The following is a 26,656-nucleotide window of genomic DNA, read 5'->3' as shown; positions in this document are numbered from 1 at the left end:
AAAACACCAAAAGGGTCCCCCCCCCCTCCTGTTTTCAGCATGGCCACCCGGTGACATCACGCGGTGCCCCCCCCCCCCCCCCCCCCCCCCCCCTCACTTCACAGTGAGTGTGATTGTTATTGTTCTTTCGTCTTCCCCAGATGGAACGTAAGGAGCGCAAGAGCCCCTCCTCGGACACGCTGTACGAAGTGTTGAGTCTGGAGAGCGAGACGGAGAGAGAGCGGAGGAGGACCACCGCCAGCCCCGGGGGCGTCCTGCCCGCCACGGCGCCCTCGCCGCCCGAGGACGATGAACAGGAAGGTGAGGAGGAGGAGGAAGAACAAGCGTTTGGTTTTTCCTCGACTAGAACTTCAAGACGAAGAATGTTCGTCGACTAACCTTTTTTTCCACTGACGAAAGCTAAACGGAAACTAAATGAAAGCTAAGCTACGGTGACTGAAACTGAGACAAAAATATAGGCTGCTGACAATTTCTTCAACGGATACAAACTAGACTAAAATGTTAGGAAGGGACTAGTAGTGGACAAGAGATCCAGTATGAGTCATTTCACACTTGGTTGCACGCTGAAAATAGCCGATCTACAGGCTCACAACGTGTCACGCTGCGACGCGTTGTGAGCTTGTAGATCGTAAGACAGTCATTACAACTGCATCAAGGCCCGCCAAAACACATTTTAGTCGACTCAATCAACTGTAGATTTGGTCGAGGACTTTTTCTTTGTCGCGGAAACTGGTGACGAGGCGGACGCGTTATGATGACGTAAAATCAACCAACCCGCCGGCTTGCAAGGGCTTCTGGGAAACGGAGTCCAATGCAAAGTGAACGAGGGGGTATAGGGGCAATCTTAGCTCGCTTTGCTCTTTGTCTGGGAGCCTGGATCACGGAAGTGGCTTTTTTGTGTCGGCTCAATAACAAATCATGGGGTGTGTTTCAAGCGGATTTTCATGGATCAAAGGCGTAAATACTTTGGCGTTATGTTCCGAAGGTAAAAAAAAACAAAACATTTTCACTTCAAGGACCCCCAAAAATGCATGTAATTGGCCAACGGCCACAATCTGAAAAATATGGCGTTAAAGTCTCAATACTGCAATATAGAAAATACAAGTAAAAAAAAAAGTATGGAATTCACAACGCTAAGCTATACTGTAATGTATGCGATTTGTTGTGAGCTTGTAGATCAGCTATTTCGGGACGTGGGTAGGACCCTAGTTATACCGTACGTCAGGAGTACAAATGAGGCATCACAGAAGTCAGAGGTGTGTTTGTGTCGTGTGTGTGTGTGTTCGTGTCTAACGTGTGAGTGTGTGTGTGTGTGTGTGTGTGTGTGTGTGTGTGTTCGTGTCTAACGTGTGAGTGTGTGTGTGTGTGTGTGTGTGTGTGTGTGTGTGTGTGCTGCTGCTGTCTTGCTGTGCTCATCTGTCTGTGTTTGTCTTTGGTCTACTGGCCTTTTGGTTGACTTTAGTCTCGCTCTCTAAACTGTTTGCGTAGTGATCACTCGAGTCGGTATTTAGTTTCTGACCTCATGATCTCCATCGTTTCACTCTGAAAGAATATACTCGCACTATGTAGATCTGCTATTTTTCAACAGCTAAAGTATCACATGATGCTGGGGTTCCCACCCAGAATGGGTTAGCCTCATCCCATATGGTGGTCCGACCGTCGCTCAAATGCAGAATAAATATTCTTATTCTTTGAGAATGTAAAGTGCGTTATAAATAAATAAAATCCATTATTATTATTATTATTATTATTATTATGATAATATTAAATATGGTGTCAAAATGGTAATGAGAACCACTGCCCCACCTGGTCACACTATAGCGTCACACTAAAGTATCGGATCCACAAGCTGCTTTTGCTCATTTTGAACCCCACATTTCACCCCAACTAACGGAGACCATTTACACTTACAGTACGGTAACTCTGCCTCTAAACCTTGGTGTTTCTACCCAAATTATCACCCATAAGAAGCTGTATGACTACTTAACCCATTTAGCCTTTTGAGTACGATTCTACAAATGTCTTATGCTTCTTAGCTCTATGTTTCTATGTCAGTCCTTCTCAAACATTTTCATGTCAAGGACCCCCAATTGGCCGCCGACCCCCATCTGAAAATATGTTCCAGGGACCCCCCCAGAAGCGAATATTTGAGTTAAAAACGTTGGCTCGCCACATTTTCACGATTAAAAAAAAAATAGCAGACCTACAAGCTTATAAGCGCTGCACTCGGCGCCGCACTATGAGCTTGTAGATCCGCTATTTTTCAAGCATAACAATGCTTAAAACACCAAAAGAGGTTCCCGCCCCCCAAAATGGGTTAAAATAATATCCGTGTTAAAATCTTATCGTACACACGGCGCTGTCCAAGAGGAATACTTTAAACGTCTCACTCCTTACTATTTACGCGTAAGAAAGAAAGTAGTTAAACGAGCTCATTTTGAACTCTTGGGAATTGCATAAATGTGACAATTGTGCGTGTGCGTGTGTGTGTGTGTGTGTGTGTGTGTGTGTGTGTGTGTGTGTGTGTGTGTGTGTGTGTGTGTGTGTGTGTGTGTGTGTGTGTGTGTGTGTGTGTGTGTGTGTGTGTGTGTGTGTGTGTGTGTGTGTGTGTGTGTGTGTGTGTGTGTGTGTGTGTGTGTGTGTGCGTGCGTGCGTGCGTGCGTGCGTGCGTGCGTGCGTGCGTGCGTGCGTGCGTGCGTGCGTGCGTGCGTGCGTGCGTGCGTGCGTGCGTGCGTTTTCCATCCAGATAATGACGAGCCGTTGCTGAGTGGCTCCGGTGATGTTTCTAAGGAGTGTGCAGAGAAGATCCTGGAGACCTGGGGAGACCTGCTGACCAAGTGGTGAGTCCTGTCCCAAACCTCTTCATGTCAAGGACCCCCCAAATTGACTGCACTCATTCGCCCCGCAGACCCACCCCATTTGAAAATGTATGCCCAAGGAAAGAACTGAACCGGTTCCCATTGGAACCGGTGGAAAAGGGGCCAGAGTGTGTGTGTGTGTGTGTGTGTATAAATGGAACCACATTTTGGTTCCTTATGGGTCTGAGTTACGGAGCCATAAGGGTCCATTTGGTTCCAATAATTATACAAACCGATATACAAAGTGTAGCCCCACCCCCCCCCCCCATCCACCCACCCACACACCGGCAGTGTTGTTTTTGGCAGCAAATTTTGATTTTTAGTTTGAATAATTTTAGTTGAATAGTTCTAATATAGTTTTAGTCACATTTTAGTCCACGTGGAATGTTTTAGTGCTAGTCTAGTCGACTACATATCATAAGATTTTAGTCGACTAAATCTACAGTTGATTTAGTCGTACAAAAGTTATTTTGGCGGGCCTTGATGCCGTCGTAATGACTTGCCGAAAATAGCCGATCTAGAAGCCCACAACGCGTCGCAGAGCGACGCATTGTGAGCTTGTAGATCTGCTATTTTCAGCATACAACGAAGTGTAAAATGAGCTCTTCTCCACTTAGTCCTTTCCTAACATTTTTGTCTAGTTTTTATTTGTTTTGACGAAATTGTCAGTATATTTAGTCTTAGTTTTAGTCATCATAGCTTAGTTTTTTATTTAGTTTCCATTTAGTTTTCGGCAGTGGAAAAAAAGGCAGTCCACGAACATCTTTCGTCACGATCCCAAAAATCGATCCCAAAAATCTTTTTATATACCGTCCTCACCCGTCCACAATTCAAATGACCCACTTAGTTCCACAATAATCCTGCCGCGTCATGTTCGACATCCAGAGCGCACATCTCTCGGGCGGAGCTTTGCCGCACCAGATGCAAATACACAATTACAACTATCCAAACCAATAACACTAATTGTGCTGGGATTACTTGTGATTATGAAAAAGGCACAGCCAGGGCTCGAGGGAGGAGGAGGTAGGATTGGCATTGCATGCATGTTTTTGTCTATTTTTAGGGGCAATTGCAAGTGAAATTCTTGCACTATAGAACCCTTTTGGTGAACAAAAAATACCCGCATTTGGTTGTAGATTCAGTCCAATGGCGGCTCTCCTACGTGGACTTCTATTGAGAAGGGGGGGACAAAAGAATAGGGACAAGTCTAGCTCTGGTCCATAGCCAATGCTTCTATGATTCTGCCCTGCATTAAGGCTATGCTACTTTCGCTTTTAACTCTCACATGGAACTCAGACCAGACTCTCCTCTTTAGCGTGAATAAAAAGAACGTTTTTGCTACTCACCAAAACAAAGGCGTGTCAATACGCTAAAGAGGAGAGGCTGGGTTTGAGTTCCATGTGAGATTTAAAAGCGAAAGTAGCATAGCCTTAATGCAGGGCAGAATCATAGAAGCATTGGCTATGGTCCAGAGTCCTGGACCGGAAGCAGGCAGAAATGCGTTGGACACCAGGCAACAGCCCAGCTATAATGATCTTTAAACCCCTTTATTTTAGATTGTTTCGTAGTAATCGTACGACATGAAACATTACAGAGGCTTTAGTTGTCACTGTGCAATACTTTTAAAACAGCTGTCATGTTGCACGCATGTTAAAAATGCTTCTTATTTGCGCCGCCCCTTGTTGAAAACAATGTATTTCAAACTCCAGCTTGTCTCAGTTCAGGCTGCAGTTCAGTTTTCCGAAATAAATATTTTCACGATTTTTCAAAAATAGCAGACCTACAAGCTCGTAGCGCGCCACCGAGAGCTTGCAGATCTGCTATTTTTCAATAGCTAAAGCATAACCTAATGCTAAAACCAAAAGGGGTTCCCGCCCAAAATGGGTTAAGCATTATGTTACACTTTAGCTATTGCAAAATAGCAGATCTGCTTTTTTTTGGGGGATAAATCGTGAAAATGTGGCACAGATGTTTGAATGTATATTCCTTCAGAGCGAACATTTTTAACTTCATTCTTTGCCTCTGGGGGGGGGGTCCCTGGAACAACATATTTTCAGACTAAATTGACGCAAACACGTACACACACACACACACACACACACACACACACACACACACACACACACACACACATCTCTCTCGTCGCTCGAATTAATTAGTCTCATGTCGCGCAGCTGCGTCTAGATTCTCCCGGCAGGATGGGAGCTGCCTATGAAAGCATATAGTGGACCCCAGGCACAACCTTCCACACATTAAGCTTTGATGCCATACCAGCACAAGTCACTGCTTCTGTTGTTTTTTTTTAATTCTCCTGCGAATATCATGTTGACAGAACTGTTTGTCTTTTTGCCACTTGCAAGGATGCTAAATTGAGGTGTTTATATAAATGGTAAATGGTGCATTTATATAGCGCACACATTCATACACCGATGGCGGCAGGAACCATGCATGGCACCAATCAGCACATCGGGAGCAATTAGGGCTGGGGTGTCAAACTGGCGATCCGCGGGCCGCCTGACGTCGTCTTCTGCGGCCCGCCTGCCTCAGGCAAAATATTTTTTTAATAGCCAAAATATACTAATAAGTAAGGCTGCATGATATATCGAACATGTACCTTCATCAGAGTGGAGAATATAAGTATAAATCAAGTTGCGCAAAGCCACTCTTCTCTGCCCCTCTCTCTAACAGACACAGTTAACGATCGCTTTTTAAGTGCCTGCCAGACAGACTATCAGATGAAATGAAGGCAGGTGTAGAGTAGAGTGTAGACTAGTGAACTGAACATGTTCTCTTTATATCAAGTACTTCATACCAGCCCCTTATGAAACTACTTCTCCCCAAATCCAAATGGATTTCATTTTCCATCCTGAATGGCAGTAACTAGCATACAATGAGAACTGAGAAGATCTCCACAAAGGTTTACTCATCAAAACTGATTATAAAACTGTAACCATCAAAGCATGCACTCAACATATAATGGTTATGTTATGGTTATATATGGTTATTTATGGGATTATGCTTGCTGGCTGGCTGGGTCTGAGCACTATGTGTGTGGCTTGCTGGTTGGCTGGGTCTGAGCACTGTGTGTGGCTTGCTGGCTGGCTGGGTCTGAGCACTATGTGTGTGGCTTGCTGGCTGGCTGGGTCTGAGCACTATGTGTGTGGCTGGCTGGCTGGCTGGGTCTGAGCACTGTGTGTGGCTTGCTGGCTGGCTGGGTCTGAGCACTATGTGTGTGGCTTGCTGGCTGGCTGGGTCTGAGCACTATGTGTGTGGCTGGCTGGCTGGCTGGGTCTGAGCACTATGTGTGTGGCTTGCTGGCTGACTGGCTCGGTCTGAGCATAGATAGATAGATAGATAGATAGATAGATAGATATTATTGCAGTGACTGACTGAGACATCGAGCGTGCGTCCGCAACTGGTTGTGGCCACCATCAAGTGACCTTTTGATCAATGCGGCCCTCGCCCCAAGTTGAGTTCGACACCCCTGAATTAGGGGGTTCAGAGTCTTGCTCAAGGACACTTCGACACTAACTCTGGGTGGAGCCCACAGGGTTCGAACTGGCGACCTTGCGGTTACCATCCGGACACTCTACCCCTGAGCCACCACCGCCCCTGTGTAAGTGTGTGTGTGTGTGTGTGTGTGTCTGAGTTGCGTGTGATGTGAGAAAGGGTAAAGTCAGAGAGCCATTTAGTATCGTATGCCCCTTAAAGTCCTTGCCTGGCATTTCTTGCTACATTACACACACGCGTGCAGACACACAACGCACACTTAAGTGATTGCTCTGTTTCCCTGTGTGTAATCTCATCAGAAAATGCCTAGAGCTCTCTGTTGTCTGTCTGGGTATGACTGCTGCTCTGAGTCCTAGAGCTCTCTGTCTGGGTACGACTGCTGCTCTGAGTCCTAGAGCTCTCTGCTGTCTGTCTGGGTACGACTGCTGCTCTGAGTCCTAGAGCTCTCTGCTGTCTGTCTGGGTACGACTGCTGCTCTGAGTCCTAGAGCTCTCTGCTGTCTGTCTGGGTACGACTGCTGCTCTGAGTCCTAGAGCTCTCTGCTGTCTGTCTGGGTACGACTGCTGCTCTGAGTCCTAGAGCTCTCTGCTGTCTGTCTGGGTATGACTGCTGCTCTGAGTCCTAGAGCTCTCAGTCTGGGTACGACTGCTGCTCTTAGTCCTAGAGCTCTCTGTTGTCTGTCTGGGTACGACTGCTGCTCTGAGTCCTAGAGCTCTCTGTTGTCTGTCTGGGTATGACTGCTGCTCTGAGTCCTAGAGCTCTCTGTTGTCTGTCTGGGTACGACTGCTGCTCTGAGTCCTAGAGCTCTCTGTTGTCTGTCTGGGTATGACTGCTGCTCTGAGTCCTAGAGCTCTCTGTCTGGGTACGACTGCTGCTCTGAGTCCTAGAGCTCTCTGCTGTCTGTCTGGGTACGACTGCTGCTCTGAGTCCTAGAGCTCTCTGCTGTCTGTCTGGGTACGACTGCTGCTCTGAGTCCTAGAGCTCTCTGCTGTCTGTCTGGGTACGACTGCTGCTCTGAGTCCTAGAGCTCTCTGCTGTCTGTCTGGGTACGACTGCTGCTCTGAGTCCTAGAGCTCTCTGACTGGGTACGACTGCTGTTCTGAGTCCTAGAGCTCTCTGTTGTCTGTCTGGGTATGACTGCTGCTCTGAGTCCTAGAGCTCTCTGTCTGGGTACGACTGCTGCTCTGAGTCCTAGAGCTCTCTGTTGTCTGTCTGGGTATGACTGCTGCTCTGAGTCCTAGAGCTCTCTTCTGTCAAATTTTCCAGAAAGGCCTGTTATAGCACCACCAGGAGGCCGACTATTGTAAAAGTCAAAAATCCCGCAAATTGTTACACACTATCTCTATAGTCATGTGTTCAAGCCGGATCTGTCCGATATTTCATATTCCATCCTAATTGGCCAAAAAGCCTCACATCATGAACACAGCGTGCAATTTACGTGAAATCTTCCTCTGACTTTCCTACTAACCAGGCTGAGGAATATATCCCACCCTTTTCACATTGGCCTGTTATAGCGCCACCAACAGGTGGATTTTTGCAAAACACATTTTTTTGTAACAAAACGCCTCAATTCATCCAACTGCCATCCAAGGCGTAATAAGAAATTCATTGGCCTATTATAGCGCCACCAGGAGGCCACAGCCCGACCTGCCCTGGTGGAGACATGTCTAGTTGGTATAGTTGACCCTATACCGACCGTGAAACGTACCTTAGTACCATTTCACTTAACTTCCTTTTTATTCTTTTGAGATTCTCTTGTGGGAACAGAGAGCCCAAGCGTATATGATTTGGGGCATGGGCATGTAACATCTCTCTCTCTCTCTCTGTCTCTCTGTCTCTCTCTGTCTCTCTCTCTCTCTCTCCCTCTCTCGCCTTCGGTACGGATGACGACACTCCTATTTAGTTACAGTATCACCGAGGGCCAATGTTCCGAACGGAGCTCCTAATATCCTTCTTTGATATTTTAAATGGTCCGTACAAAGACTACTGTTAACAGTCGGTCTTTATATAAACTTTTCATGAATAATGCAAGCTGGCAGTGCGTAGTATAACGCCGGTGGTTTTCAACCTGCGGTCCGGGGACCACCCAGTGGTCCTTGAGAGGGGTTCCCCTGCAGCTAAATTATGGAAGAGTTGGTAACCAAATGGACCCTTATAGACCTTTAACTCTTGAGAGTGTAGAAATGATACCATAATAATTTTACGCTCTCAATGATTAAATTGTTGTTAACGGTGCCAGAGATTATAGCTGTACATGGACGGACGCACTGACCAGTGTTGTTTTTTGGCAGCAGATTTTGGTTTTAGCCATGAATAGTATTTATTCAGTTTCAGTCACATGATTTTAGTCACCTGGAATGTCTTAGTTTTGCCTTAGAATGTCTAGTTTCAGTCGACTAAAATCTTATGATATTTAGTCGACTACCGTCCTAAAGTCTCTCATTTCGGCACTACAGCGCCGACACAGCGGTAAAATAGGAGCATGAATCGGCCCTAAATCTACAGGTGATTTAGTCGACTAAAATGTATTTTGGGCAGGCCTTGACGAATGACGTCGACAATAGCCGATGTGCAAGCTCACGGCGCGTCGCAGCGCCGCGCGTTGTGAGCTTGTAGATCGGCTATATGTAAAATGACTTATTTTTTATTATATTACTTATATTTTATTAAATTACTGGATCTCTTCATGTCCACTATAGTCTCTCCGTAACATTTTAGTCTAGTTTTTATTTGTTGACGGAATTGTCAGTATTTTTAGTCTTATAGTTTTAGTCGTCGTAGCTTAGTTTTCATTTAGTTTCCGTTTAGCGTTCGTCAGTGACAAAAGGCAGTCGACGGACATTTTTCGCCATAGTTTTTAGACGACAGGAACAACACTGGCACTGACGGACGGTGTGCAAAACGTACTCTCTCTCCCCCCCCCATGCCTTCGGCCTGGTGGAGAAAATAACCCTAAAAAGGTGTTGTAGGTAAGTAAACAAATTAATATACCTCTCCCTCTGCCTTCCTCCTCTCCCTCGTCTCTAGGCACCTGAACCTATCGGTGCGTCCCAAGCAGCTCCCGGCGCTGGTGCGCAGCGGCGTGCCCGAGGCGCTCCGCGGGGAGGTGTGGCAGCTCCTCGCCGGTTGCCATAACAACGACCACCAGGTGGAGGAGTACCGTACCCTCATCACCAAGGTAAGGCCCTCTCCAGCCCCTTAGAGAGTAACGCGGAAGACGCGCGGGCGCGGGGAGCGAACGCAGCTCGTAAATTGCAATAACAATTAGAATACATTACGTACTTTTTTTTTTTGCGATTTTCTTTTTCTTCCCGTTTTATGGGAAATGGGGGGGGGGGGGAGACATGGAGTAAGGGCCGTCGGGATCGGGAGTCGAACCCACGGCACCCTGCCAGACTGGATTACCAGCCAAGGTGCCTGGACCACTGTGGTGTGTGTGTGTGTGTGTGTGTGCGTGTGCGTGTGTGTGTGCGTGCATGCGTGTGTGCGCAACTGCGCATGTGTATTTTTTCGTATGTGATACAGCTGCGCCCTCTGGTGGCGGGCGGGTGGTGACACAGGCAGACAGTTCTGCCCAGGTTACATTGTAAGGGCTCACTGGCGTTCGGACAGAGACCGAACCGGAGGGTAAAATGACTTATACTGGATATACAGTATATTTTGTCTTGGTTTTATAGTCATCACAGCTTAGTTTTCATTTAGTTTCCATTTAGTTTTCGGCAGTGAAAAAAGGTAGTCGACGAAAACATTTCGTCTTCGGTTTTAGTCGACGAAATCATAGGTTTCAGTTTGTGACGATGTTCCCCTCTGTGCTGTAATATGTATCAGGGTCCAGTTGGACTAGTCCTGCCGAGTGTTGTTTCGTTATCTTTACGCCGATAATGTTTCAATTCCCATTTCCTGGACTTTCACACTAGTGTGTGCCTACATTATATCTAGGCTTACAAAGTTGCATGAGTATACCGGTAATCATTTCTAGAGATTGTTAGAAATGAACAAGGACATCCATTAGAACATACTTTATTCTTACAATATAGTGCAATGTACTCCGTTTTTGACTGGACTCACACAAAGATTTTTTCCCTATGTACTCCAAAATGTCTTACAGCTAATCTATACAAACACACGACACGTCACAGCATTTTGTGAGTGTTGTGGAGGAGTTTGCATGTTCCCTCACATGTTCTCCTAGCCGGGGGGGGGGAGGGGGGTCCATGTGTGTTTGTGTGTGCGTGGCGCGCATGTGTGTTTAAAGAGCGCCAGGATGACTTGGCTCCTGCTGTAAATGGTTAGCCCCCTCCGTGTGCCGTGCACAGCGTGCCTCTTTTCCCCCGGCCACAGCCCTTGTCCACTATTATCCCATTTAAGACCCGAGGACGGTTCTACGAAATGTCTCCTATATAAATCCTGGCAGTTTTCTGAAAAAGAGGAAAAAATAGAGTCTGCGACACTGGTATGAAAAACTCTAGCTCCACTGGTTTATTTGACTCAACGTTTCGATCCCTTGCTTAGGATCTTCTTCAGGAAGAGGAAGGGTTTTCTGAAAAACCCATTATGTTTCTAATGTCAGTGGTTCTCAAGCATTTTCATGTCAAGGACCCCCAGAAAATATAAGTAATTGGCCCGCCGATACCCCGTCTTGAAAATATGTTGTTTCCAGCAACGATTTGAGTTACAAGACGTTCGCTTTGAAGCAATATATATTCAAAGATTTGAGGCACATTTTCACGATTTCTTTCCAAAAAATAGCAGACCTATACGAGTTCGTAGCGCGGCACTCGGTGTCGCGCTATGAGCTTGTAGATCTTGCTATGTTTCAATAGCTAAAGCATGACGTAATGCTTTGAAAACACCAAAAGGGGTTTCCCGCCCAAAATGGCTTATTATGTAAAGGCAACATCCTCAGGCAGCAAGCTGGGTTCCCAGGTGGTGACAAGATGTTACCCTCGCCCTTTCCTCTGTACTGTGTGCTTCCCTCTCTCTCTCTCTCTCTCTCTCTCTCTCTCTCTCTCTCTCTCTCTCTCTCCCCTAACCTCCACAAGCATTCACTGGGCTCTCTCTCTGGTGCTGCGACCCACTTTGTCTTCACTTTGTTCATTATTATTACTCTCATTTCCAATGGCTTTGCCCGTATAGCACATTCATGTTCTCATAATGCTCAAGGCCATTTTGTCAGATGTCAGAAAACTGAAATGGGCCAGTGTTTGTTTTGCTAAACCTATCTTATCTCCCCTTTTTTAAAGACCAAACGTAGGAACGGATATTACAATATTCACTCGGGTTAACTTAAAAAAAAAATGGATAGGGCATTATAGCCTAAACATTTGGACGGGAATACCCGCGTTTGTAGCCGGACCCAAACCAGTCCCAGAGGATTGTGGAGCACGCGTGCAGCGACCTCCTGCAATAAAAGATGATTCATGTTTAATTTAGCCTCTTCGGAGCAGGTATATGGGCAGAAGTAGCCCCCGACCGGGAAGAGGTACAGGAGAGTGTCTAATATGTCCCATTTTTAGTCCTAAGTACCCTTGTATAGCTGTAAGGGCCTCGGTCTTCGCCGCTAACCCCATGCTGGTTTGGTTCGTTGGGCGAAGGGAGTTCTTTAGGAGATCGTGTGTCATCCTGACTCTCCTCGTGGCATACACGTGACACGCCGGTGCACTTCTTTTCACCCCCGACGGTGGAGGAGAACGCGACGCATGCAGAGGGAGGTTCGCCTTGGTTTTTTTTTTTGTTCTAATGATTTGAGTTAAAAACGTTCGCTCTGAAAGAATATATTCCAACATTTGGGCCACATTTTCAAAATAGCAGACCTGCAAGCTCGTAGCGCGGCACTCGGTGCCGCACTACGAGCTTGTAGATCTGCTATTTTACAACACAATACAACACCAAAAAGGGGTTCCCGCCCAGAATAGGTTGGTACTTGGTACATAACGAGGAAACATAAATTAAAAATCTCGTTGACAGAACCGGCGTTGGAATGTTGCAAAACATTAACATTTCATATTATGTAACTTCTAGGACAGACCTAATCTTGACCAAGCCGGTCCCAGGCAGTACAGATTTTTCTCATGAAGACGTAAATTATTTCCTTTTCTTCCTCACACTCGGGTGTTTACATTCCCCAGGGAAACAGGAAGAAGGGAAATCAACAACAAAAAAGGAAGACATTGTAATTATGGAGCTATCGGAGGCAAACCTTAACAAATGTGACCAGATTTGACTGAGAGCCTGCCGTCGCGCAAAGTATTTTTTTCATAAATGAGCTTATAGCACATAGGCATACTCTTCACATACTAGAGCATGTCTGAAATAAGTGTCAGAGCTGAAGTCGACATGTAAATATGAAATTAATGCTTAAACATGTAGCAGCTAGGTGTAATGCTAGAGACCACAGAAGTGAAACCTTTCAAGCCTGTTTTCTCAACTCGCTGTTTCTCTGCAAGACATTACTCTATAAGCCATATCTCCAAAAACTGGTGGGTCAAACTGAACGGTCAATATGTCAATTTGAAGCTGTGATTCCCTGCTTTCACATGACATGAAGAAACGGAAATTAAAAAAAAATCCAATGGCAGTCCCTCAGTCAAATTTAGTCACAAATCCCAAACTACTTGCACCCTCCCGTTCGACACAGGAATCCAATAGCGCTTTTCCGTGCCAGTGCTGTGTGTGAAATGATGCTGTGTTTGGCCAGCGCGAGTGTGAATGGTTATCAACGCCGCGTGTGTTTCCACCGACCTGCAATCAGCAGTAAGAAATCCCTTCGAAGAACTACAGTTGAAGACCAACTTGTACATTGTTTGTCAATTGCAGTGTTGTTTTTGGCAGAACATTTCTATTTTAGTTTAGTCATATAGTCTTTGGAATGAAACTTCATTTAGTTTTAGTCATATCTTAGTCACCTGGAAGGTTTTAGTGTAGGTTTTAGTGTAGTTTTAGTCGACTAAAATGTATTTTGGCGGGCCTTCGGATGCCGTCGTAATGGCTCATTTTACACTTGCTGAAAATAGCCGATCTACACGCTCACAACGTGTCGCAACGCTTTGTGAGCTTGTAGATCGGCTATTTTCAGCATGCAAGTGTCATTTTACAACAAGTGTAAAATGACTCTCTTGTCCACTAGTCCCTTCCTAACATTTTAGTCTAGTTTTTATTTGTATATTTAGTCTTAGTTTTTGTCATCATAGCTTAGTTTTCATTTAGTTTACATTCAGTGTTCTTCAGTGAAAAAAAGGTAGTTGTCGAACATTGTCGAACATAGTTTTAGTCGACACAATCAACACTGTTGTGGACGGTGCATTGGAAATGTTTCATTATTACGGTCATCTGTCATTTATTCATCATCTGAATGGCCGAATCATTTTTATCCATTCATCATATCGTGATCAGCATTAGTTAACTTATTCACAGTTCATTGACATAGCTGTTTACCTACAGTACAAATATATACAACAAATACTTCTTTAAAGGAGAATTCCATGCCAGAAGGCTTTCTTACCTTTCTTTGTAGTTGTTACATCCCCACCAAAGAGGTCCAGGTGTTATTTTGTGCAAAAGTGCATTATTGGCTATTTCCCCTAATATAAAATATAAACCCTCAATGGGGGTTGTAATTTCTTGCTAATTTGCTTATTTCCATCACAATAAGTAGTGACGTGTGCCGCTTGGGGTATATACTATTTACATTATGAAGAGAGGATAATTGATAGATTTTTGAGCGATGGAAATAAGCGAATTAGCACAATGCCCCATTCAATTCAATGCAATTCAATTAATTGAGGGCTTATGGTAGGGGAAATAGCCAATAATGCGCTTTTGCACAATAACACCTGGACCTCTTTGGTGGGGACGTTAACAACTACACAAATAAAGGTAAGAAAGCCTTCTGGCATGGAATTCTCCTTTAACCCCTCCCACCAGCAGGCTTCAGCACATTATGTATCAAACATGTTGAAGATCCAGGGAATGTGCAAACCAAACCATGCACACATTGGAATGCCCTCGGGACAGTTATTTGTCATGCTTATAGAACCATTCTGCCCTGTAAATTACTCCCAGCCTTTCTCCTATTCGAAAAATTGGGCAGTTTGTTTCAATTCAATTCAATTCAAACTTCATTCAAGTCACTCACACGGGAGTCCATCCATAGCATTGTTGTTTTCGTCGACTAAAACTAGGACGAAAAATGTTCGTCGACTACCTTTTTTCAGTGACGAAAACAAAATGGAAACGAAATGAAAACTAAGCTACGATGACTAAAACTGAGACTAAATATACTGACAATTTCGTCAAAAAAAATAGACAAAAATGTGAGGATGTGCAGTGGTTTTCAACCCTTTTCCTGTCAAGGCCCATCATTTGTTCGGCATTTTAGCCACGACTTTCACTGCAGCCTCTTGACTGGCACTGCAGCCTCTTGACTGGCACTGCAGCATCTTGACTGGCACTGCATCCTCTTGACTGGCACTGCATCATCTTGACTGGCACTGCATCATCTTGACTGGCACTGCAGCCTCTTGACTGGCACTGCAGCATCTTGACTGGCACTGCAGCCTCTTGACTGGCACTGCAGCCTCTTGACTGGCACTGCATCCTCTTGACTGGCACTGCATCATCTTGACTGGCACTGCAGCCTCTTGACTGGCACTGCATCATCTTGAATGTCACTGCAGCCTCTTGACTGGCACTGCAGCCTCTTGACTGGCACTGCAGCATCTTGACTGGCACTGCATCATCTTGAATGGCACTGCATCATCTTGACTGGCACTGCAGCATCTTGACTGGCACTGCATCATCTTGACTGGCACTGCAGCCTCTTGAATGTCACTGCAGCCTCTTGAATGTCACTGCAGCCTCTTGACTGGCACTGCGTCCTCTTGACTGGCACTGCATCATCTTGAATGTCACTGCAGCCTCTTGACTGGCACTGCAGCCTCTTGACTGGCACTGCAGCCTCTTGACTGGCACTGCAGCATCTTGACTGGCACTGCATCATCTTGAATGTCACTGCAGCCTCTTTAAACTTATGAGTTGTGTTGGCTTGACAGCATACAGTTTACGTCGCCGTCTAAAAATAGCTCCGTCATCAGATGGGTTCATTTGTTATAAAATCACCGAGATATTTGGTCTCTTTGCATTCTTTTTTAATTACATTCCAGACGGGTAGAAATCAGGAAATACCAGCTTACTGTCCTCCTTACTTCTCACAACCAGAGTAATGCTCTTCTTAGCGTTGTATCGAGACCGTACTGTGAGCATCCTCTTAGTAACTGCTGGAGACCCTATAGCTACTTGGACATAGAACCACCAAGTCATCTGACAACATGAGGTGGTTAGTGATACAGTCACCAATGATACGGGCAACTGTACAGATAAATCATCCATAAAAACATTAAAAAGGAAAGGAGATAAAAGCCTGCCTTGCCGTACCCCATTGGTCACATGGAATGGAGCGGAAATGGGTTTACCCGATTTAACCAGCATAGTCTGGTGTGCATTACCAATAAACCAGAATCCTTTAAATATCTAGGGGCCCCTCGCAGACATAATTTAATTTACATAATTGATCATTGATTTTAATACATAGAGTTGCTATCTTTAGTTTAGACTCAAATATAGAAAATCAAGTTGAATGCCAAAACTAAAGAAATGAGAATTATTTCTGATATTGAAACTGCATCATAAGAAATCTAATCTCTACTTTTCTTCAAATGATACCAGTGTCATTAGAGTTGGATTTTAAATCTACCCTAAGAGCATTAAAGTAAAATAACTGCTACTCTAATGAAGGCTTATCTTAACCCATTTAGACCTGAGGACGATTCTACAAAATGTATTCTAAATCCTGACAGTTTTCTGAAAAACCCATGTTTCTGTGTCAGTGGTTCTCAAACTATTTCATGTCAAGGACCTCCAAAAATATATGTAATTGGCCACTGACCGCCATCTGAAAATGTGAAGCAAAAATGTGAGTTAAAAACGTTCACTCTGGCCTGGGCCGTGGCTCAGCGGTCCAGGCACCTTGGCTGGTAGCCGGAGTCTGGCAGTGTGCTGCGGGTTCGACTCCCGATCCCGACGGCCTTTACTTCATGTCACCCCCCCCCCCCATCTCTCTCCCCCATTTCCTGTCAGCCTACTGTCTGTCCCTCTATAAAAAATATAAAATAAAGGCGAAAGCCGCAAAAAAACAAAAAAAGATTGCGCCTCATTTTCAGATGCAGATCCACAAGCTCGTAGTGCAGCACTCGGTGCCGCGCTATGAGCTTGTAGATCTGCAATTTTTTGCAATAGCCAAAGTATAACATAATGCTTAAAAACACCAAAAAGGGCTTCCCGCCCAGAGTGGATTAATATATTCTCATGACTGTACATACCATCCCCATGTGCCAGTAATAGCCTGCTTTGTGTACTGAGATTATTCAGCCTGTCTCCGTGTATTTTGGTCCCCATGGCTGTGCTTTGTATGCACATTTTCCCCCACGACTTCTCTGAGCTTTAGTGCCTTATCTCTTCTGTATTCTATTCCGTGCGTGCGTGCGTGCGCAAGGTAAAAGAGTCAGGGGTCTCATTACAGAGGAAAGAAAAAGGCAAATTCCTACTTTGACATTACAGAAGCGAATCCCGAACTCATGGCTTAGACTGCCTAATTTATCTAAATTTAGGAAATCCTCACTTTGAAATCGACAGCCATTTTCTTAGGCCTGTATTTGGCTGATTATGTTGCGTTCACAATGGCAGCTACACAGATGCAGTCTACCTGATTGATTGATTGATTTATTGATTGATTGATTCTTTATTGAAGTGTCATGCTTCCGAAAAAGCCCAACCCATATGGACTTACAGGACACTTTTTACAGTTTGCATAAACAATGACAATTAAATGACAATAAACCGACATGACAGTTAACGATGTGTGTGTGTGTGTGTGTGTGTGTGTGTGTGTGTGTGTGTGTACTTATTATTATTATTAGCAGCAGCAGGTGGTTTGTGGTGATTTACTGTATTAAAAGTAGAGTATCTGAGTGTGCACTGTGCAAAAAGTGATTCATGCATGTGATTGTACCGCCTTCTTTGCCTTGACAAAACCAAATCATACTTGTTTTCACCTTAATTTGACTTGGATATTAGAATAAACGATGATCGCATAGCATCCCGGACATCTGACTGTGTAACACACAATGGTGTGAGTGTGCACCCGCCTTGGTCCTGAACACATAAATAAATAACAATTATATTGCTGCAGCGAAGCACGCGTTCACCGTTGTAAGCTTGGGAATCTTTTAATTTCCTTTGGTGTCCTTTGATGGATTGATGTCAGTTTGTACATATATAGTAGCCTACAGTGGTAGGTCTACGAGTATGCAATGGTGCAAAAACAATATAACATAAAACCCCTAACTTATGAGGGCATGTTTGTGGTCCTGCTCCTACATGTGTAGAATTATTACATTAATAGAGTGCGGGCTATATTTATATACAGCAATTTGTATTGTAATTTGTGAAGCCGCTACTGGAAAATATAATGATTGTGTTGTTCCACCGTCAGAGACCTCCATTTCGTTTGAGCTGCAAAGCCTTTTTTCTTTTTTTGACAGATGGATCTCAGACAAACTGTTGTCTGCTGAGTCATGCTTGCAGCCTTTTATGGTGTGGCATGGGGCGTGGATCAATGCAAATGAGGTTGTCGGTGATTTTCCGATCACTTGGCACCCGCTCGCATTCAGTATGACATACACCTGTGATACACCTGCGTACGTGTCGTACACACTACTCTCTGAATTGCACGGGGAAAATTCGTAGCTTCATCGTTCGTATGAATACGATATCATTACGCATCACCTTTACACTGTGGCGTATTTCTCCTTTGTGAATGAGGACTATCATGTGTATGTCATGGATTCTTCTATTGGCAAATGATGAATAATACAAAATATGGAGTGTACATGTGTACCTTAGTGCATTTTCCATGGTTGTCTTTGTCTACACTACTTGGCTTGATCAAGCTTAAATTCCTGGACTTTGTTTCCTGAGCTACTAAAAAGAAAATCCTTTTGTGTAAAACTATGCAGCGCTGTATTCAGTGATTTTTCGGTCACCGTAGGACCTAAAGTGACCTAAAAATGCGCTCGCACGCCCCTCGTTTCGAACGCCGCGCGACCCTTTGGCTCGAGCTTTGGCACGCCTTCCGGTCGCCGGGTGCTGGCCTAGAGAGGGCCTCTGCTTCCGCAAACTCCACTTCCCGGGCCGGCTGAATTATGGGCCCATGACGAGGTCCGTCCCTGTTTGTAATTGAGGCGTCAGCCTCCCGCGTGCAGATTTCGGTTCACACCAGATAATGATTATGGAGTAATTAACATTCAGCCCAGTAACCAGTCAAGCCAGCAGGCGGGCCTGCCCCGGTCATGGCCCACTTTCAACCCTGAATGATGGTAGAGGGGGAACCAAGGAAGAAAGTGGTCGGCTTCCTTTCCTGGTTGAATATAATATCATGTTGACGATGCTTCTTCTTAACCCATTTAGACCTCAAGACGATTCTGCGAATGCCTTCTAAATCCTGACAGTTTTCTGAAAAACCTCATGTTTGCAAGGACCCCTAGAATGATGGCCCCTAGAATGATGGCCCCGACCCCCATCTGAAAATATGTAGTTCCAGGGGACCCCCCAGAAGCAAATATTTGAGTTAAAAACGTTCACTCTGAAAGAATATATATTCATAGATTTACACCACATTTAATAGCTTAACATAATGCTTAAAACACCAAAAGGAGTTCCAACCCAGAATGGGTTAAAGAGTTCTGTAAAATCATGAGGCAATAATGGGATTACGTGGAACTCTTACCTCTACAATTTATCACGTTTTGAGTCCTAGAGAATCTTAATTCAAGGTTATAATTAGTAGTGTGCATAGATTTGTTTTTTGTAATCTAGATTAATCTCACTGCAATCCTAGAGTTAATCTAGATGAATCTAGATTAAAATAGCTCATTTGAACTCATTCAAAAGTGTGCCCTACCTAAATAATGACCAGAAGTAAGTCCTTGAGAACTGGTTTAGACCAGGAGCTCTAATTATGGATATTAACAATACAACTATAGCCTATTAATACCTTTTATATTTCATATTGTGAGTTTGTAGAACTGTTCACAGTGTTGCCACGTCTAGTCATTATAAGCTACTTCTCTGTAAGTTTCTTAAAATATTGGTGGTCCTTGACCCACTGCTGTCCTAGACCCACTGCTCTAAAACAACATTGGACAATGATGTTTGACAGTCAGCACTATAGTTGCTTATTCTAGATTTATTTTCTGACTTTTTCGGATTTTCTGACTTGATCTGGCCTGTTAACATTTTCATAGACCTGGTTGCTTGTTTCCATTTCAGTCACGAAATAAATGTGGCAACCCTGGTCAAAGCGGTGTTGTGGTTCCGTATGATAATTTAGCTTAGCACACAACAGCTAGGAGGATGCAGCGGGCTGCTGCCGTCATGTTTACCAGTATTTTGCGCAATGTATGTCCCGGAATTTATGGATATGGACTTATGGCTCCATCGCTGCCTCTTTCTTTAGTAGAAGTTGAAATGTAACGTGTTGCTGACTGTTTACCGTCCCTCTTACAGACTATACACAGAGTGCAATGTCTGTGCAGTCGCAGCGCTTCGGCACATAACGGCCCAGCATTTAGTTATAATATTGTCAAGCGCATGTTACGGTTCAATTAAGAGGATTCATGTATCGATGAATTCTATATCGAGGGGCACTGTGGCGCAGTCGGTGGTACGTATGGCACTGTCGCCTCGCAGCTAGAAGGTCCTGGGTTTGATTCCCGCCGCGGGCGCTGGGTTTCTCCTCCTCGTCATCAGCGCTCATACTGTATATATATATATTTTTTTATTATTATTTTTTTTTTCAGTTTGCATGTTCTCCCCATATAGGCCCCTAGGGCAGTGGTTCCCAAACTTTTTCTCGTCAAGGACCCCCAAATTGACACTAATTAGCCCACGGACCCCCCATTTGAAAAGACAAGCCAAGGACCCCCCCCCCCATAAGAGAAGAGTTTTACAGCTCTAGCAGTGATTCTCAACCATTTTAATTTCAAGGACCCTCAGTTTGACATGCATTAGACTACGGACCCCCCATTCAATGGCATTTCTATCTCTGGGACCCCCCAAATTATATTGTAATATCAATGTTTTTAATTTAACCCTGAGAGTGTAGAAATTGATTCGTTGTGTATAGGATAGCTGTGACGAGAGGCTGACATACCGGTAAGTGGTTTAGCAGCCCAACAAAGGCCTGTCGGAACTGTTAAAAGTAGTGCGACTTGTCACAGATGATTTAGTCTTCTTGTTATTAACGGGACGCGTGAGCGACCTGCTCATTTGATCTTGGTGTTTGATCTTTATAGAACTAGGCAAATAAGTCTTTGAGTCTTCTGTCCTATATTCTGTCCTTGGGATCAGAGAATAATGGCAGTCTACTAAAGCAGTGGATCCCAAACTTTTCCATGTCAAGGACCCCCATGTGAAAAGATACGTCTCTCTAGCAGTGATTCTCAACCCGTTTCATTTCAAGGACCCCCCAGTTTGACGTGCATTTGTCTATGGACCCCCCATCCAATGGCATCTCTGGGACCCCCAATTTATATTGTAAAATCAATGTTAATGTAACTCTTGATAGTTTGCAAATGCTTCCAAATGGTTCCATTTGTACACTCTCAGAGTTACAGACCCATGAGGGTCCATTTTGTTCCAAACTATCCCTTAGCTGGGAACCCCCTGGAACTCCCTCCAAGGACCCCTGGATGGTCCCCCAGACCCCACCTTTTGGGAACCACTGTAATAAAGTGTCTTGTCTATACTATAAATTACTATGTGTCTCTCAGTCAGGTGAAAGTTTATTTTCTAACTCTGTCAGAGTGATGTATCCGTGTGTGTTGGAAACGTGCTTTTGGTCATACAAAAAAATAGCCTCACCCCCCCCTCTCCCGTTGTGTACCGTGATTTAGGTATGGAGACACAGCCATTATAATATACAGTAACCAGATGGGGGCCATGTTCACATACATATGAGCACGTGCGCACGCATGCACGCACGCACGCACGCACGCAACGCAACGCACACAGAGTTGTGCACAGATGTGTTTATAGACACAGAGGGATCAGACGAACACGAGCCCGACGGGGGCTCTGCCTAGACCCGGTGCGCGCCAGCCTCCTGTGGAGAGAAAACACAAACGCAAACCCCCCCCCCCCCCCCCCCCCAGAACTGTATACCTGCCCCGCGTGTCTTCTGTTTCTACCGTCTCTTTCTGTTCGTCACTTCCCATAATGACTTCTCTGACGTTATAATGTTCTGTCCCTGTCGGTCTATACTGGTTGTACAATAACCACGTCTGTCTGTGCTCTCGTAATGACTTGACCCTGCAGGCTGGACGTTCTTTTGCTTTGGTCATCACTGCCTTATGAATGGCTTAAATGTTTATCCTCGTTGTATAACCCATGTGGAATTGGTTAGTTAATCCGTTCTGGATGTGGGAACCCCCTTTTTGGTTTTTATAGCATCATGTTATACTTTAGCTATTGAAAAGATCTACAAGCTCTGCTATATTTTTGAAAAATCGTGAAAATGTGGCGCAAATCTTTGAATACATTTTCTTTCAGAGCGGACGTTTTTAACTCAAATCTTTGCTTCTGGGGGGGTCCCTGGAACAACATATTTTCAGATGGGGGGGGGGGCGGGGGGGTCGGAGGCCAAATACATATAATGCTGGGGGTCCTTGACATGAAATAGTTTGAGAACCACCAGTGGCGGCCGGTGACATTTGTCCTAGGGAGGGCGCTATAACAAAATCAAGAAAACATGCACTAGGTATCATAGATTAAATATCTACTGAGGGAGCCTGTCTAAAGTTTATTAAATATATCTACTAAGGGAGCCTGTCTAAGGTTTATTAAATACATCAATGTAACAAAAGGTTCATATAGGGTTAAATAAACAAACCTGAGACAGAAGGACCAGTGCCATAAAAAAGTGCAATGGCTCAAAGCCACATGACCTTGCTACAGTGGCTTTAACATTAACAAAAAAATAAACAAAACGTCCTTATAAAAGAACCCTCAAAGCCATGACTCTGCCACCTTATGGCTTAATTTATACTTTTTGTACATACATCTGTGATGATTACATCAGGTTTTTTCTTGCAGTGTCCTTCTCTCAAATGGTGTTTTCTGCAGTGATTTTTGTGAGTGAGTTTTATTTTTCCTCTTATTTTTCCATTATGCAAGTGAATTAAACTATTATTATATTGACTTTACCTGGCTCCATTCATCTGTCTCATCCCTCGTTTTTCTAGCGTATGTTGTTGTGGCTGTAAACCCTATGTCAAACTATGCTGTAATGTGTATGCTGCCCCCAAGTGTTTTGTGGTGTGAATAACGTCATGGATCGCACATATTTCGCGACCCAGTGGCTTCCTATAGTTTGTATTGAAGACGTGTGTACCGCAATGCATTACTCTTCAGTGCTGAGAACCAAGGGCTACATATGGACGCCGACCTGCAACACGTGACACACACTAACCAATCAGAAACGTCATACAACGTAAATAACATTTGACATTTCATGGAGGCATAATACTAACGTGGCAGCATATTACAACTTTTAAACACTGCCTTTGGTTAGTGGCTACTTATATTATATAATATTAACCTTTCTGGATTGCTAATTTTAAATAAATTACAGGCTGTAGATTTCTTTTCTCAGTCATTCTTATTCACGTTTTATTCAGGGGGTGGGCATGGTGGTGCGGCGCACCAGCGCCCCCTATGGACGCACCGCCACTGAGAACCACTGACACAGAAACATGAGGTTTTTCGAGAAAACTGTCTTTGATTTTGAAGACATTTGTAGAATCGGCCTCGGTCGATATGGGTTAAGAGTTTCAAGATGGCTTCACACACAAATGTACATCCTTACTTTATGCCTATCGCTCCTTTTCATGGAGCATTAGGGCCGTTGGACTACACTCCGCCAGAGTCCTCGACAGTCCTGGGCTTTCCTTTTTTCCAGCCCTTTTCCATCATGTCCGTCAAGACAGGTTGAGGCACCCTGCGCTCTTCCGTTCTTCCTTTCTGTCTCGTGTCTCCCGTTTGATATCAATGAAAATGCGCTAGGATGCGTGTATGCACGATCTACAAGCATTTGCTTGTAGATCAGCTATTTTCAATATATTTTGTACACATTTTGAACTTGCGAAATGGGACATTCTGCAATATGAGTACTTTTACTACATTTTGATGCCGATACTTTTGTACTTTTACTCAAGTACATTTTCAATTCCCTACTTTTACTTGTAACGAAGTAGTTCTATAAATTGCAGTATTGGTACGTTCACTTAAGTTAAACAATTGAGTACTTTTTCCACCACTTTCATTGATCTACAGTAGATGTAAGCAAGATGTAAGTGTCATGGCCGCCCCAACGCTCCACGTTCTTCAACGGGTTCTACAAGCCTTTTCCGAGGCACAAAACAGTTGATTGTGCGTCAAACTGGACGTATTGAGGCCGATCCCAACCTTTGAAGTAAACCCGGGTGCTTCTAGTCGTTTCATCTGATGATCTCCTCCTGGCCCTTTTTCTTAAAAAAAAAAAAAAAAAAAAAAAAAAGTAACACGCATTTAATTTAATGGTGGCCATTCATTAACCCAGAATGTGCAGCATGGCACCTCTGGCCTCATTTTCTATTTAACCCATTGTGACCTGAGATCAGATTTAAAAAAATACCTACAAGCTCGTAGATCTGCTATTTTTCAATAGCTATAAGCATGACATAATGCTAACACCGAAAGGGGTTCGAGCCCAAAATGGGTTAACCTGTTTTTTGGACTGGAACCCCTTTTGGACTTTTATTCATTGTGTTATACTATTTATGTTATCTGCTATTTGAATAATAGCAGATCTACAAGCTCGTAGGTGTGCTGTTTTTTGAAAAACCCAGTGAAAATGGGCCTCAAATCCACCCGTCCGTGGCTCCCTCCCTCATACCATCTCCTCCTACTCCTTTTCTCCCAAACGAACGCTTTCATGTCACCGTCATCTATTTATAGCTCCTCGCGCCGTGCATGGGCCGAGGAGGTGTGTGTGTGTGTGTGTGTGTGTGTGTGTGTGAAGACACGAGTGTCTGGACTGCAGGGGAGAAAGGTGTGCGTGTGTGTGTGTGTGTGTGTGTGTGTGTGTGTGTGTGTGTGAGAGAGAGAGAGAGAGCGCTCTGCAGTCTCCGCTAATTCACCAGGAAGACACTGTAGACCCAGTGGTTTTAAGCATGTGGCACGGGACCCCCACAGGGGGCCTACAATATGATGTTGGGGAGGGTCCCCACGTGACAGTGAGTGAAGTGACAATTTAACCCATTTAGACCTGAGGACGATTCTATAGCCTTCTAGATCTAGACAGTTTTCTGAAAGACCCTAATATGGGCTGTATTTTGCGTGTCTTAAGTACCAGGTCTTATTCCCTATATAACTTGAGTAAACTAAAGACCTGGAGGCGTGATCAATGCTCTTTGGCCACTCAGAATAGCCAAATGGCATTGATCACGCCTCCAGGTCTTTAGTTTACTCAAGTTAGGGAATAAGACCTGGTACTTAAGACACGCAAAATGCAGCCCATTGTTTCTATGTCAGTGGTTCTCAAACTATATTATGTCAAGGACGCCCAAAATATATATGTATATGCCGCTGAACCCCATCTGAAAATATGTTGTTGTCTGTCGTCGTCGCCCCCCCCCCCCCCCACACACACACACACACACAGTCCATATAGGCCAGGACACACACACACACACACACACACGGTCGGACGGTGTCCCCAAAAGCTTCAATAAAAGCAATTAGCACCACCAGTTATTTTGGCTGCTTTTAGAACATTGTGTTGTGTTCATCAGTTGAACTATAAATAGTTAACCCTATATAAACCAAAAATAGCCGAGAAGGAAATGAGTCTAGCACGTTGTCAGTAAGCTCTCCGCTCTGCAGCAGGGGCCCAATTAGCCTCGCTGGGGTTCTTTATTTAAAAAACTGTCTTCTAAATCATGACAGTTTTCTGAAATACCTCATGTTCCTATGTCAGTGGTGCTCAATATTTCATGTCAAGGACCCCCGGAATTATCTGTAATTGGCCCGCCGACCCCCATCTGAAAATATGTTGTTCCAGGGACCCCCCCACCAGAAGCAAAGGTTTGAGTTAAAAACGTTCACTCTGAAAGAATATACAGTACTGTATGTTCAGAGGTTTGCGCCACATTGTCACGATTTTTCCCAAAACAGCAGACCTACAATTGCCGCGCTACGAGCTTGTAGATCTGCTATTTTCCAATAGCTAAAGTATGACATAATGCTTAAAAAACACCAAAAGGGGTTCCCCGGCCCGGACATGGGTTATTAACCCATTGAAATCCCGAGGCCGATTATTCAGATGCAGATTCTAAATCATCAGTTCCCTGCACTCTTTACTCTGCATGTGGCGGCAGCAGTGGCTCAGGAGGTATAGAGCGGACCGGAATGTTCCCCGGTTCGATCCCCGGGGGGTCAGTCACCGGGGAAGTGTCCCAAGACTCTGAACCCACTAACGGGTTGATGCCTTGCATCGTGCATGGTTTTCCTCCGCCATCAATGTGTGAATGTATGTGCGTATATAGTATGTGAATGGGTAAACGCAATGCACAATCGTTGTGGAGCGCCTTGGATAAGCGCTTTATAAATGCACCATTTTCCATTCATGTGCGTTTACTACATGTGCGCGCGTGTGTGTGTGTGTGTGTGTGTGTGTGTTGTGTGTGTGTGCGTGTGCGAGTGTGTCCCCTTAGGAGACCTGGGCTTTATTTGTATAATTGTACATTACATAAGTCACATTGTTACACTTGGTTTACATTGTAAGTGTGGAGAGAGAGAGAGAGAGAGAGAGAGAGAGAGCACTCTTCAATGGAATATTATTTGACCAATTCTTGACGCATGGATGGTATTATTATTATTATTATTATTATTATTGTCAATGCTACCATGGCGACCTTCCTGCCATAATATAATATATAATATAATAATATAATATAATAAGACTCTGGGAAAAGGTTTTGCGGTACGTTTGTGATCAGCAGAGGCCTTACTTACATTACTGACTTACTTACATTACTGACTTACTTACATTACATAAGTCACATTGTTACACTTGGTTTACATTGTAAGTGTGGAGAGAGAGAGAGAGAGAGAGAGAGAGAGAGAGAGCACTCTTC

General features: G+C 44.4%; 1 protein-coding gene across 2 annotated transcripts in view; it reads left to right on the top strand.

Annotated features, from left to right (window-relative positions):
• The window catches only part of rabgap1 (RAB GTPase activating protein 1), a 154,774-nt gene that overhangs the window by 60,411 nt on the left and 67,707 nt on the right, over positions 1–26,656 (top strand). For both annotated transcript variants that reach the window (XM_080756241.1, XM_080756242.1), the window contains 3 exons: positions 141–300; positions 2,747–2,840; positions 9,396–9,546. In XM_080756241.1, the coding sequence (XP_080612367.1) occupies positions 141–300; positions 2,747–2,840; positions 9,396–9,546 (405 nt within the window). The remainder of the gene's footprint in view (positions 1–140; positions 301–2,746; positions 2,841–9,395; positions 9,547–26,656) is intronic.

The sequence above is a fragment of the Protomyctophum bolini genome, assembly GCF_963924005.1.
Source record: "Protomyctophum bolini genome assembly, chromosome: 22".
Lineage (NCBI taxonomy): Eukaryota > Metazoa > Chordata > Actinopteri > Myctophiformes > Myctophidae > Protomyctophum > Protomyctophum bolini.
This window is presented reverse-complemented; position numbering and strand designations above follow the sequence as displayed.